This window comes from Phoca vitulina, unplaced genomic scaffold, assembly GCF_004348235.1.
Source record: "Phoca vitulina isolate PV1807 unplaced genomic scaffold, GSC_HSeal_1.0 scaffold18, whole genome shotgun sequence".
Classification (NCBI taxonomy): Eukaryota; Metazoa; Chordata; class Mammalia; order Carnivora; family Phocidae; genus Phoca; species Phoca vitulina.
In genome coordinates, this window is record NW_022589721.1 from 33529212 (window position 1) to 33543110 (window position 13899).

General features: G+C 62.0%; 1 protein-coding gene across 3 annotated transcripts in view; it reads right to left on the reverse strand.

Moving 5' to 3' along the window:
* TSNARE1 (t-SNARE domain containing 1) overlaps positions 1-13899 on the reverse strand; it is a 144814-nt gene that overhangs the window by 51592 nt on the left and 79323 nt on the right. For 2 of the 3 annotated variants that reach the window (XM_032415702.1, XM_032415701.1), the window contains exons 11-12: positions 8065-8137; positions 2526-2608 (exon numbers count right to left, since the gene is read on the reverse strand). In XM_032415702.1, the coding sequence (XP_032271593.1) occupies positions 2526-2608; positions 8065-8137 (156 nt within the window). Of the gene's footprint in view, positions 1-2525; positions 2609-5441; positions 6722-8064; positions 8138-13899 lie in introns of those variants that run through there. The other variant, XM_032415700.1, reaches the window with a different exon arrangement.

Sequence of the window (13899 nt, forward strand, 5' to 3'; positions counted from 1 at the left end):
TCCACCCACCCATCATCCATCCACCCTCCATCCACCCAACCATCCACACCTCTGTCCACTCACCCATCCATCCATCCATCCATCCATCCTCCATCCACTCATCTATTTACCTATGCCTCTTATCTACCCATCCATCCATCCATCCATGCCTCTGTCCACCCATCCATCCATCCTCCACCCATCTACCCATCCGTCCACGCTCCATCCACCCAACCATTTACCTACGCCTCTGTCCACCCATCCATCCACACCTCTGTCCACCCACCCATCCATCCATCCATCCATCCATCCTCCATCCACCCACCCATCTGTGCATCCTCCACCCACCCATCCATTTGCCCTCGCCTCTGCCCACCCACCCAATCATCCATCCTTCCATCCATCCAGGCACCTATCCATGGATCTCTGGGTCCACTCCTCCAGCAAGTGGATGTTCTAGGAGGCTGAGAGGGTGTACCAGAGTTTCCCCAAGGCAGCAGGAAAAGCCCTGGACATGAAATCCTAGAGCCTAGGGTCCAAACCCAGCTCTGCCTCTTGACAGCCATGCAGTTTTGGGAAACCCTTCTCTCCTCTGGACTTCCAATCCCCAGTGTCTGGCTGTAGGGATGTCTAACCCTTCCTCCTGTCAGGGTGTGGGGGATACACTGGCCAACTTCCCAGGGAAAAACTGGACCCGAAACATGGGGCTGTGCCATGTCCTGTCTTGCTGGACACGTCCCAACATGCTGGTGGAGAGGAGTGCGAGGACATTCCTATGTGGCAGCAACTGTGGGCTTACCTCCTGGGTCTGAGCTCGCTCACCTCACCTATGGCACAGGAGTTATTGCTTTGCAGTGGAAATGGGGTAGTGATAGTGGGCAGGGTCCAATGGGACAGGGGAAGGGGGTCTGAGCCTGATGAGGTGTCCATGGACACAGGTGGCCACCCATGCAACCTCCACCTCCTCCTGCTGCTGCTCCTCTTCCTCACTGTCACATCTTCCTTCTGTGCTCCTGGCATCTGCCGATCCTTCCGACCTGGTGGCCCTGGATATTCATGGAGGCAGCCGCCCTGTGGACTTGTTGCTTCCCTCTCAAGATGCGGCTGTTGGTGAGGGTGACCGGCAGGCCCCGCCACTTGGAAGAGTTCCCACCAGAGAGGCCCGGCCCTGAGCTTCGGGCAAGTCTGTCTTGCTTGTCATTTGCAAACTGTACCTTCCACTCCGGGAGGACCAAGCTTGGCGGAGAGGTCCCAGGTGGAGGGCCTAGCTGCCCTCAGTGTGCTGTAAGGTGGTAGGGGCCATGGGCCAGGCAGTGAGCACCAAGTTGACGTCAGCCTGCCTCTGCTCCCATCCTGCAGACGAGACCTTGGCGCAGCCTGTTTCTTCTCCCGGTGCAGCATTCGCCCACTCTCATGTGCAGCTGACCCTCCGTCACCCCGACTTTTCATACTGGGGGCCGTTGATGGAGAAGAGGGAAAGCCAACACAGCTTTGACTTCCCAGAGACCCCAGGGAATGAGGGCATCATCCCCTGGAACGCTCTGCCCTGCTCCTGCCCATCGCGGCCCCCACACAGTGCTCACACTCCTGACCTTGCCTGGGTGGTTCCTCCTTCGGCCTCTGAGCACGCTGTCCTTTCCACCAGGACAACTACTACCTGGCCTTCAAGATAGAGTGTGCACTCTCCCAGGAAACTCTCCCTGCCCCACCTCTCACTGGACCAGACCGTCCATCCCACCCTCCCCCTGGGATGCCCACTCATGGAGAGACAGGCTCTACAGTGTCCATCTGTGTGTGTCAGAGCCCAGCACGGAGCAGAGGGCTGGTGAGTGAGTGAGGAGTGAGTGGAGGATGGCTGCCCAGCCCTCCCTGCCAGCTGGACCTGGCCTGATCAGGTGCTCACATGGCGGCGGCGGCGGGTTAGCACGGAGGCCCAGCCGTCAGTCCCCAGGGCTGAAGCCCCATCGCAAGCAAATAAAGGCCTGATATTTGCTCTCACTCCCTGAGCCAGCCAACTTGTCCCAAGCCAAGTTCCGATGGCTCCAAGAAGGGAGGGCCCACCCCAGCCTCCAGACCAGAGCCAGGCCAGGGGCAGCCCTGAGCCACACAGGTGCTTGGGCAGCTGGTGCAGGAGTAGGAGGGTCAGAGGAAGGAGACAGACACCACCAGACCCAGCTTGCCCTTCTGGGCAAAAGAGAAGCCACAGAGCTTTCTGGAAAGGCAGTTTGGTGAGTATGCTCCCGGGCAACCACGGCTGTGCCCAGCGTCCATGGCAGTGAGATGCCCCACGTGGTCCTGCTCACACTCATGACCCGTTCCGTGCCCTCCAGCCTCAGCAGGGGTGCAGACAGCAGGCGGCGGTGCACAGCACCCTGGGTGCAGACCCCGCAGTCCTCTCTCTCCCCTCCCCTGCACCAGTCCCCCTTGACTCAGAGAAGATCCTGTGGACGTGCCCCTCCCAAGTACTGGGCAGGGCCTAGGCCTCCCAGGGAGACAGGACAGAGGGGGCCGCGGGCCAGCCGTGCTGTCCCCTCATACTGACTTACTTGGTGCCGGCTGGCTCCAGCCAGGAGCTCGCTGGCCGCCTCTGTGTGCGAGGACGCAGCCTCAAGGCTGGCTTCAATACTATCTGCAAATCAAGACAACAGAAGGAATTACAGAGTGTGACCCTGAGGATACCCCAAGGGCGAGCCCCAGGGAGCCCAAGCCCAGAGGTGTGGGGGTGGATGGCCGCTGCCCCCCCCAGTGGTCACTAAGACCCCATGCTGGCTTCACTGGAAGCCAGGTGAGGAGTCCAGCCTCCAGAGAGGCAGAGGCTGCAGGGATGGGGCGCTGGGCCACGTGGCTGGCGTGGGCACTGGTCACCGAGCCATCAGGAGGTGCCCCTGGGGGCAAGGACAGCCCACTCGGGAAAGGGCCGAGGCCAGCCCGGAAAGAGGCCTGGCCCTGTTACTTCTCTGCACCCTTGGGCAGTCCTCTTGCTCCTGACCATGGCCCCTGCCTCAAAGAACGGGACAGAGGCCGTCTCTGCAGGTCCCACGGAGCCACCAGAAGGACCATCCTGCCTGGGTCTGTGGTTGGGCGGCAGTGCACGCTGGCCCATGGTCTCCAGACAGCGGCCGACCGGCTCAGGCTTCCATGTGGGGTCTCAGGCACGGGCCTGGTGGGGGTGTCAACGCAGCCCTGACCAGCGCCACCGGCAGCACAGCTGGGCCACCCTCATGAGGCCCAGAGCATCCCCAGGAAACCAGAGCGTTCCACTCCACGATGCCGCAGTAAAAAGGCCGCCCTGTGAAAACGTGCCAGACCCACCCAGAACTCAAGGCTAGGCTGCGGGACACACAGAGCGATGGTGAGTTAAGACTGACATTCACCTGCAGTAGGAACTGGGTTTGAACCCAGGTGAAGGACACGTCTACACTGTGTCCTCTACCACCAGGGATCCTGGTAGCGCTAGATGGAGCAAGCCTGTGGCCACAGCAAGAGGCGCTCTCCCCGAAGACCAGCGGCCGATACTGCCGGCTACTGCAAACACACAGCTCCTGCTTCAGGCACAAGGAGACGGGACCCCAAACTCACAGGACTTCGGAGGCAGAAATAGTTCAATTCAAATCCTTCATCTCCCCTGGAGCACGACACGCCGGGGTGGCCCGGAGCGGAGCGGAGCGGCAGGCCCAAGGCCCGTGGCAGAGAAGGCCCAGATGAACGCAGGCACCACTGGCGCACGGCGTGCCCCCTGCCCAGCGGATTGCTCTGAGGAGCTGTCTTCTCTGGGGTTCCCTCCCCTGCACCCGAAGCCCAGCCCCTCCATGCGGAGCCCCACTGGAAGCAGAGGAAGGAGGGCTTCACCCCTTCTCATGCTGGGGCACCCCTGCTTCTCCCCCATGTGCAGCGCTAACCCCCCAGTGTCCACCCAGGTCCCTGCTCAGGTGCCAGGGAGCCACATCGCACCCCCAGGCCGTGGGCGGCAGCAGCCGCACCCTGCTCCCGCGGAGGGAAGAGACGGACGCACGGGGCAGGAGCAGTGGCTCCCACGCATGGGAAGACGGCAGGGTCCGGGCCAGTGCCAGGCGCTGGGGGCCACGCTCCTAGCTGGGTCCGGCCTCCGTCCAGCAAGCGCACAGAGCCTGGGCTTTGCCGGCACTCTGCTCTCAGACTCCGACAAAGCCCGAGTCTGGTCTGCACCGAGCACAGGCCCTGGCGACGCCGTGAGCCCAGTTCTGATGGCCAGGGACTGCCTGGAGACGCAAGCAATCCCACAGCCGAAGGCCACCTCAGACCAAGAATGAACATGCTCGGCCTGCAGAGCGCCCCCCAGATCAGACCCAATTCTGCCTTGGGCCACGGTACAAGCAGACCTGCCCCCCAGACCCAGCTCCCTCCCCGAGGGGCTGCCAGGCGGGCAGGCAGCACCCCACCACCTGGCCTGCACACCCTGATGCTTCGTCGGCCCTGAACCACCTCTGCTTCATCTTGAAGACCCCGAGTTGGTCAGGGGCAAATCTGCAGGTGCCCTCCGCTCACCCCCAGGCCCCGCACAGGGGCTGCTCAGCGGGAGCTTGTCCTGCAGGGCCTCTACTCCAGAGACTACGGGGCACCCAGACTCCGGGCCAGGCCTCGGGGGGCCGAAGAGAACCCCCTTCAGCACCACTCCCCAAACACTCACAGACAGCAGGGGGGTGCACCTCAAGGCCCAGCCAGAGAACTGCCTACTCAGCCCCCCATGGAGGCCCAACTCTACCAACTGGCTATCCTCAGCCCCTGCGGCCGTAAGAGGCCCCTGCAGGCCTGACCCTGCCCAGGCACCAGGCGAGCGTTGACCCAGACGGAGGAACTGGTGGGACCTGCGGCAGTAGTCTCTGCCACCCACCCCCCACTCCCCACCCCAAATCAGGTTTTGCAGCCGCCTCCCTGACCCATAGCTCAGCCCTGTCAGGAAGGTCCGGCCCCAGGCCACTCCCTCTCACTTGGTCACTCAGTGACAATCAGCACAGTCCCAGGACGGGCACTCCCAGGAGGAGCTCACAGCACTAAGGAACCAGTCAGTTGGCTGCCTTGAGGCAAGCAGAGGCAAGCCTCGGGGCTGCAGGGTCTAGGGAAGGGGGCGCCTGGCCCAGCAGGGCAGGCAGGGACGTCTGTGCTGGACTGGACCCCCCCATAAGCCAGTTTGCTGAGCCAAGCACCACTGACCTTCAGGAGCAACACAGCCACCAAATTCCTGCCCGGCTCCAGGGCTGGGGACTCGTGGGGTGGGCCTGGTGGGGGTGTCAGCCCTGCAGCGCCCCAAAACTGGGTCTGGCCCTGCCTGTAGGAGTCTGGCGGCCTCCCCCGGCCTGCCAGGCGGGCCCTGTCCTGCACCGTCTCCCAGGCCCATGACCAAGGCCAGCCCCCAGGGAACGGCGCATCTGCACACATCTTCCGCCGGGCCCCCTAGACGCTGTGCCATCCGCTGGGGCATCTGTGTGCAGGCTGAGTCCTGTGGTCCATGCTGGGCCTTCGAGAGAGAGCTGGTCCTGCTCCAGGCTTCGTCCCCAAGGGGCTTCCAGCAGCTCCTCAGGAAGCAAAGAGTCCATCCTGGCCGAGAGGAGGGGTGCGGCCGCTGCGGCAGACTGCCCAGGACTTTCAGAGGTGTCTTGAGGAAGAGGAGCGGCAGGAGGAGGTGCAGAAGGAGGTGGCACCAGGAGTCCAGGCCAGCACCACCCTGGAGGCCAGAGGTGGCCGTGTGCAGCGGGAAGACCCCACCAAGCACCCCATGCCTTCCTCACCAGACACAGAAACTTCCAGATAAGGGGGCCTATAGGCGGGCGCATGGGCTCAGAGTGGGGGGTCAGTGTGCCCTGGGAAGCTGAGAGCCGCTGGACACTGCCCTGGTCTACTCTGGGGGCTGAGTGACCCCAGGGAGAAGGGCCCCCATAATGAGAGCACAGGAAGGGGTCAGGGTGGTCCCCCCACCACACCAGGAGAGTGGCACCAGGTGGGGACAGGGAGGGGAGCATGGCCCCTTGTCCTCTGCTCCCTCAGCCTCCGGAGGCCCTTGGCTGTGCTACATCATTGTGGGGGGACCCCCAGAAGGGCTCCCAGCTTGGGGCCAGGATGAGACTGACTCTGAGCCCCAGCTCCTCTGTTGCCCAGGTGGGTGGGCCCCTCGCAGACCCCAGGCTCCGTTTCCCATCTACACGTGGGTGTTGGTCAGACCCACAGGCCCCCAGCCCTCCCCGAGCATCCTGCTCCCTGGGGCCCTTCACTGGAACCCCAGCACAGAGGCAGGCCTAGGGGGCCCACTTACTTGGCAGGGGCTCGGCGGCCTGGCCCTCGCCTAGGGGGGCTGGGGCTGAGAAGGTCTCGGCCACCATGCGCTCGACAGGGGTAAGGATGAGGCCGGGGGCCCGCGGGCGCTCCGCCAGTTTCTTGCGCACCGCCCCTCGCAGGTCCCTCCACTTGTGCTTGAGGTCGCCCAGGTCCCTCCGGCAGTAGCCCAGCGCGTTCACCGCCTGCAGGATCTTGCTCCACACGCGGTGTTTCCGGGAGGGCGTGCCCCTCAGCGCCCCGAACAGCAGCGGGTGGTGGCGTGCCACCCTCCGCACCAGCACCTCCGTCTCCTGGGGGCTGAAGTTGGGCTTGCGCGTCTTGGTGCGGGAGTGGAGGCCCCGCCGCAGGGGCGCACAGCCCAGCCCGGGCAGCAGGGCCGCCACGGCTGGCTCTGGGCTGGAGCTCTGCCGGCACGTGTTGCTGCTGCCGGACCCTGGAAAGGCACCAGAGGCTGAGGGAGCAGGCAGAGGCCCGCGGCCAGCTGGGGAGCAGACGGGCCGGGCCGGGCCCAGCCAAGCACCACCAGGCTCACAGCCTCCATTGTCCCTGTAGAGGGGCACACAGGCCCCTGCCCATCATCCATCACGGTTAGATCACCCACAGCAGCACACCGTGGGGTCCTGCGGTCTCAGCTGCTTTCGGCCCCAGGTGTCTCACTCCAGGTGCCCCAGGGTCCCCAGGCCCTGACCACGGTGGCCACGAGTCAGCCCTTGCCTGCCCCTCTTCCCCCCTGCACCTGGAGATGGCCCCTCCCCATCAGTCTGTCACTGGGACTGAGTGACCATCTGGGTGACATCTGGAGTGGACAAAACACTCTGCACACCCCGCCCGGAGACAGCCAGCCAGAGGTGGGAATGGCTGCAGCAGCCATGCTGAGGCCGACAGGGGCGCGGGGCAGGAGGACGTGCAGCCCAGGCAGGCGGGGGCCTGTGGAGACCAGCGCGAGGCATGCTGGGGCAGCCCACCGCACAGCCGCTGAGCACAGCCCTGCACGCAGCCCAGGCTCTGAGAAAGGGCGAAAGGCGAGTGTGCTGGACAGCAGCCCTGGGAGGCCGCAGGGCCCCCCGGCCCCAGTCCCTTCCTCTCCTGGGGGTGCAGCACAGCCAGGGGGACGGCCAGGCTGCCCCGTGGGGAGCAGGACACACACGGACCTCAGAACCTTGGAACGGGGGCGGGGGGCAGAGGCTGGCTGGGAGCTAACTGTGCTGGCCAGTGGCTCTGGTGCCAGGAGTCAGCCCCACGCTTCTGCACCAGAGAACCATGGTTCCTACACCCCCCACTCAGGGCTCCCAGGTCCTCGGGACAGCAGCAGAAGAACCACGTGGCCACCTGGGGTGGAGAGACCAGGCTGGGTGGGGCTGAGGTCTCACGTGGAGGGAACACAGAAACCAGGGACAGGGGCCCGCTCCAGGTGGCTCTGGGCTCCACATGTCCAGCCCTCTCTGCTGGGTCACCCACTGCAGCCTTGACCCCTCCCCCACCCAGGACAGTTTGTCCTCACCCTGGGGAGTCCTCTGATGGGAGGAAGGCCCAGGGTGGGAGGCATGGAGGCCCAGACTCTTCAATGAGCAGAATGGGTGGGCCACCCTCTTGCATAAGCCTTCCCAACCCTGGCCTTCCTGAGGGGCTGGGGACATGGAGTGGAGGGGCAGCAGAGGCTCAGACCTCCAGAACCACCCTGGCTCTCGTTCATCTAGGAGGCAGCCCTGCCTACACCTGGGGGAAAGGGCATGTGGTTGTGGGGCAGGTGGTTCAGAGGGTAGCACAGATACCCACCGATGGCATCTCCTTGCTCTGACACCATGGAGGCCAAGTCCTTGATGATCTGATTGACATCCAACAAGTCACTCTGTGGAAACAAGAAGATGGCCATTAGGTGCGGTGGTCAAGGGCACAGCCATCAGGGAGTGCTAAGTGAAAGCCAAGAACCAGGAACAAGCCTGGGTCACGCCCCCACGAAGTCAGAGACGACTGGGATCTGAACATTCTTACCTGATCCCAAGGCCAAACCCCAAGCTCCCTGGGTATCCCAGGCTGGAAGCATCCTCACTGGGTACAGGGGCCCCAAGGCTAGCCCTGGAGGGCTACAGTCAAGTGCAGGGCAGTGTTGCCAACACTGTCTGCACCTCCCACAGGCCTGTTGGTCCTGTAGACACCTCATTCCCCATACTTGCTTTGGGGCTCCTTGACTGAAAGGTGGTATCTTTCCCTCTCTGTACACCCAGCTCCTGGCACAAGCTAGCACACAGGTGCTGCTCAATAAATCCTGAGGGAGTGGGGTGGATGGACAGATGGTTGGACGGATGGTGGGTGGATGGATGGTGGGTGGGTGGATGGGTGGATGGTGGACGGGATGAGGGGTGGATGTATAGGTGGATGAATGGATGGATGGATAGGTAGATGAAAGGACAGTGGATGGGTGAATGGATGGATGGGTGGATATATGGTGGATGGGTGGATGGATGGTAGATGGGTGGACAGGTGGATGAACTGATGGATGGACGGGTGGATGGGTGGATGGATGGGTGGATGGGTGGGTGGGTGGGTGGATGGGTGGATGGATGTGTGGATGGGTAGAGACATGAATGGATGGATGAATGATGGGTGGATGTATAGGTGGATGAATGGATGAATAGATGGATGGATGGGTGGATGGATGGGGATGGGTGGATAAATGGTGGATGGGTGGACAGATAGATAGTGGATGGGTGGATGGATGGATGGATGGTAGATGGGTGGATAGGTGAATGAACTGATTGATGGATGGATGGATGGACAAGAAGATGAATGGGTGGGTAGATGGATGGATGGTGGATGGATGGATCGGTGGATAGATGGCGGATGGATGGATGGATGGGTGGGAGGGTGGGAGGGCGAATGGATGGTGGATGGATGGATGAATGGATGGATGGATGGGTGGATGGGTAGATACATGGATGGATGGATGGATGGTGGATGGATGGATAATGGGTAGGTGGTGAATGGTAGGTGGATGGATTGATAATGGATAGGTGGTGAACGGTGGATAGATAGATAAATAGTGGATGGATGGGTGAATGGGTGGGTGGTTGGATGGATGGATGGATGGATGGGTAGATGGTGGATGGATGCCAGTCCCACTGCCATGGAAAGACTGAGTGGCTTCATGAAGCTAGTGAACAGGGTAAGGAATAGATATTTGGACCAAGAGAATTTGGGGTATCCCACTTAAGCATATCTTGCATCCTCCATGTTGTTCAAATGTCTTATCTCCATTTGCCAGCAAAGCAGCAGTGATGCTTGTGAGGGACGTGGCCATATTCTTCACAGGCCACACGCCTGGAGCAATGCTGGGGGCACGTCACACAGCACCATCGTACTTGGCAGCAGCCCTGAGGCCAGGTCACAACACCCATCTGACAGTAAAGGTTGTGGACACTCGAGGGGGTCCATGACCCCCAGGGCCTCCCAGAGAGAGGGAGGGCTGGGACTGACACCTGTGCCCACTTCAAGGCCACCCTTTTCTTGAATGCCACTTTGCAGGAGACAGCTCCTCCACTGGCCGGCCAGGTGACCCTGGGCAAGACCATTCACCTTGGGGACAGATTTCCTCATCTATCACATGAGCAAAACCAAAGCTTCCTCCCTGGGTGCCTGGCACGTGGCCAGGGTTGAGCCCAAGTCAGGGAAGATTCCTTCATGCCAGTGAGGGAGGGTGTGGGAGGGGCAGGGGTGTGAACCCCACCCCAGGCCCTCCCGCTCTGCAGCTCATTCTGGAACCTGGATCGATTTCCACAAGGGTCATTTCACCCACTGCAAAATATTACACGGAAATTCATTTGCTTTTTAGGAGTGTTCTGGGAAACGAAGTAATTAGCATGATCTTAAACCTACGTGTACTATCAATTGCAATTCAATTATGGGCTTAACCACGGTGCAGGGCAGACGGCCACTCTGCAGAAACAGGGCCCGTGGCTGGGAAGGTGGCGGCCCACAGGCAAGCCTGTGGGTCTCGTTTCTGGAGGACGGCAGCAGATGGGTGGGTGCTGGGTGACCCTGGGCCTGGGCCCATTTCTGGGATCCCCATCACCACAGCTTCCGGGTGAGGCCACCGGCTGGGGAGGCCAAGCCTAGGCTCCACCCTAAAGTTGAGATGTCAAGGTCACGAGATAAAGGCTGCAGGCTCAGCAGAGCCTCAGTCACACTGCCTCCCTGCCCAGATTTCCAGGTTTCTGCTCCAACCCTGTCAGAGGCTGGGCAGGGGACAGCCACGCCCAACCTCCAGCTTGGTCACCGAGGCCTCTCACAGGAGGCTCATCTGGGGGCCCTGAGCCTGGTCCTGGGTGCACCTGGACTCTGGGACTCTTAGGAGCCTTTCTAAGGTGACTCAGTCTCCCCATGCTATATGTGAGCACACCTACCAGTACCCCCACTTTGCAGACAGGGAAACCAAGTCACCGAGAGGTTAAGGGTCTCTCCCAAGGGTATGTGACTGACCAATGCTGGAGCCAGCAATCACAGCCGAGTTTGGGCTGGCCTACCCCGGGTCACGACCCAGCCAGGCCTCACCACTGCAGGGCACCCCGGCAGTCACGACACCCGGGCGTCAGTACATGGGGGGTCACCCGGCACAGCTGCCCCCACGGGCAGGATTCATGGGCATGCACTCTGTCTCTTCCCACGGGCAGGGCGACTGGGGGCCACGGTTGGCCTAGGGGCACAGCCACACTCAGCAAAGGACCGGGCAAGGAGGGGTGTTGTGGAGCAGGGGACCCGAGCCCAGTACCCTCCCAGGGGCCTGGGACTCTCAGGCCGCCTGCCAGCGGAGGGGCAGCCACCATACTGCATGGCGGCTGAGCTGGCTCGTCCCCGTCTGGCATAGCACTGACCCCAATAACCTGGGACAGCCGGGACAGAACACGGTGTCTCCAGTCTGGCTCACGTTCTGGACTTCGGGGGAGGCCTCCCTGAAAATGCAGCGGCCAAGGCAGTTTTCCAGCTTGCTGCCAACACATGGGTGCCATTGCTGCCAGCCGGCTTTACAAACATTCCCCGCCAGGGCCTGACCCCACCCCCCACCCCCCGCCCCTGGCAGGAGGCTTCTGCAGGAAGCAGTCCTCAAAACACCGCCAGGAGCCGGTGACAGCCCACACATGGGACCCTGCCCAGAGTGGGACAGACGGAGCCAGGTGGGCCGCGCCCCAGACTTCCTGTCCACACCCGGCTGGCCCAGCAGGCCACCTAGAGTGGGAACCACCTGGTCGGCTGGCGTGAGCGGAGATGCGCAGACGTCCACTTGGGCCCCGACTCCCAGAGCCCTCAGTGCGCCGGAAGCAGCAGTGCGGAGGAAGGGAGCCTTACGCGGGGTGACCCACCCTGGACCATGCTTCAGGGGCACCCACATCTCAGGGCTGCGCACCGGGAGCTTCCCACTCCCTGGGCTCCTGGCGGTCCAGGTCACCTGTCACACACACCCTTCTTTATTCCAGGCCTCCCTCTTTTCAAAATGCCCGACACGCAGACCCCTGACCTTTGCCAGCCTCCAGGCTGATTAATGCTGCAGGAGTCCCCAGCAGACCGCCCTGAGGCCCTGCTTCACCCCCAAGATCCACGACCCATGACCCTCTCAGTCAGCGACACATAAACACCGTTTGTCTTCAACAGAAGCTCAGGCTGGACCCCTGGAAACAGCAACACTAAGAACCATCCCCCCCCTCTGGTGTTCTGGAAAATGCTTTCTGCAGAGAATGCCCTCTCCATGGGACTCTTCCCCCACGTGTGATGGACTCAAGGGCACCCCGTTGTTCACCCAGGACAAGAGCCCCTCGCTCCAGCTCTGTGCCTCCTACAAGGTGAGCAGAATGCTCATCCCCCTGACCTGTCAGGATGAAAGGCCTGGTAATCCACTTGGAGCTCAGTTCCTCTCCTCCCCAGGCCTGGACACCCCCTGACCCAGAGAGCCGTCACCCAGCCCTCAACCCTATGCAAGAGGACCCCTGTTTCCCAGCTCTTGGGGTGCTTGCACACTCTACCTTCCCAGCATTCTCTGTTTTGTAAGACATCCCCCATCATTTTGAATAAAGACTCTCCTTGCTCTAAACAGTTCAGCCGTGCTGGGGAGGAACGAAGGATGAGAGGGTGTCCCAAGGCCCCACATGCTTCAGCTGGTCTCTGCCAGGTCCGAGGGCTGCAAGACTGTGGGCGGGAGGACAGGGATGCCACAGGGGGCACACGTGAGGGACCACCCTCGGGAGGGAAGCAGACCACGGGGAGGGGCTGGTGAGCTTGGGGCTGCAGACCCCGTCCAGACCCCCAGGCAGCAGCCTCCCGCAAGTCCCCGCCCACAGCCCTGGCCCTCTGCGCCAGGGAGGAGCAGGGAGGTGGTGCTCCTTGGACGGGTCTTCACCCAGCTGTGCCTGGCTCTCGGGTGTGTGCCTCCTGCAAGACAGCTCCCAGGCCCTGGGACCTCCTGGGGGTGAGGGGTTTGTGTCTCACTCACCCCAGCATCCAATGGCCGTCTGCAGAATGGATGGGGCAACGAGACTAGGCCGGCTCTGGGGATAGAGCTGCCAATCTGCCAGGAGAGGGAGGGCCCAAGAGAAGAGGTATGGACGGACAGCCTCAGCAGCAGACAGCATGCAGAACGGGAACATCTGGGTGCAGGCCACTGGCAGGGACAGTGTCCCCCTAGTCACTGTGCCTGGACACCTGGGCACGCCTCGGCTCCGGGAGGAGGATGCCAAAGGCAGGTGGGGCCCAACTCCCGGGCATGCCTGGGGGATACGCCAGAGACGTGGGGCCCACCAGGAGCCTGGGTGGGAGCCACGTTCAGGCAGAAGCCCAGTCCTTGGTCCTGGGGGGGAGGGCTCGGAGCCAGGCTGGTCACGGGCCTGAAGGAAGGTGGACCTGCACTGAGTGCCCAGACGCCCCCCAGAGCTGCCCCAGGACGGCACCCTCCAGGATGGCAGGCAGCACCAGCCATGGTACCGGAAAGCAGGAGAGTGGGCGGCAGAGAGAGACTCAAAACACCTTCACTTAGTAAATAAATGTTTAAATCATGCAATTATTTTCCTGATGGCTTCTAAAACTAGCACTCGTTAAAAGCTCTCACAGAATCTTTGTTCTCCTCGACGCGCACCACGGAGTAACAACCTTGCACGGGACACAGTAACACCCCGATGGGTATGCGTGTGTGTGCGCGCATGCACCTGTGTGTTCCCTTCACTTCCAGGACCAAAAAGAAAGAAAACACCATGGCACTTTTTCTATTACACAAGCTCTTCTTATAATTAGGATCTTGGCAACCATCCACCCGTAACACGACTGTTCCAGTTAATGGAACGCCAGATTTCACTGATTTATTCACTTATTTATCGTCATCGGCCACATCACCCACCGCCCGCGTTCTGGCTGCACGGTGCCGGCCTCAGGGAGGGTAGCTGGGCCCCGGGGGCTCTGTCTGGCCTGGAGGCCCCTCCTGCCCCTCCTCATCCCCAGCCTCCTCCCTCCTGGGCCTGCCAGGCAGCTGATGTGCTGGGTCAGGCGACCCCCACTCCGGAGCGGAGCAGGGAGCGCCACCCTGCCAGGGGAGATCAGGTGAGGTGGGCTGCCCGGGCTGGGAGTGGACACACG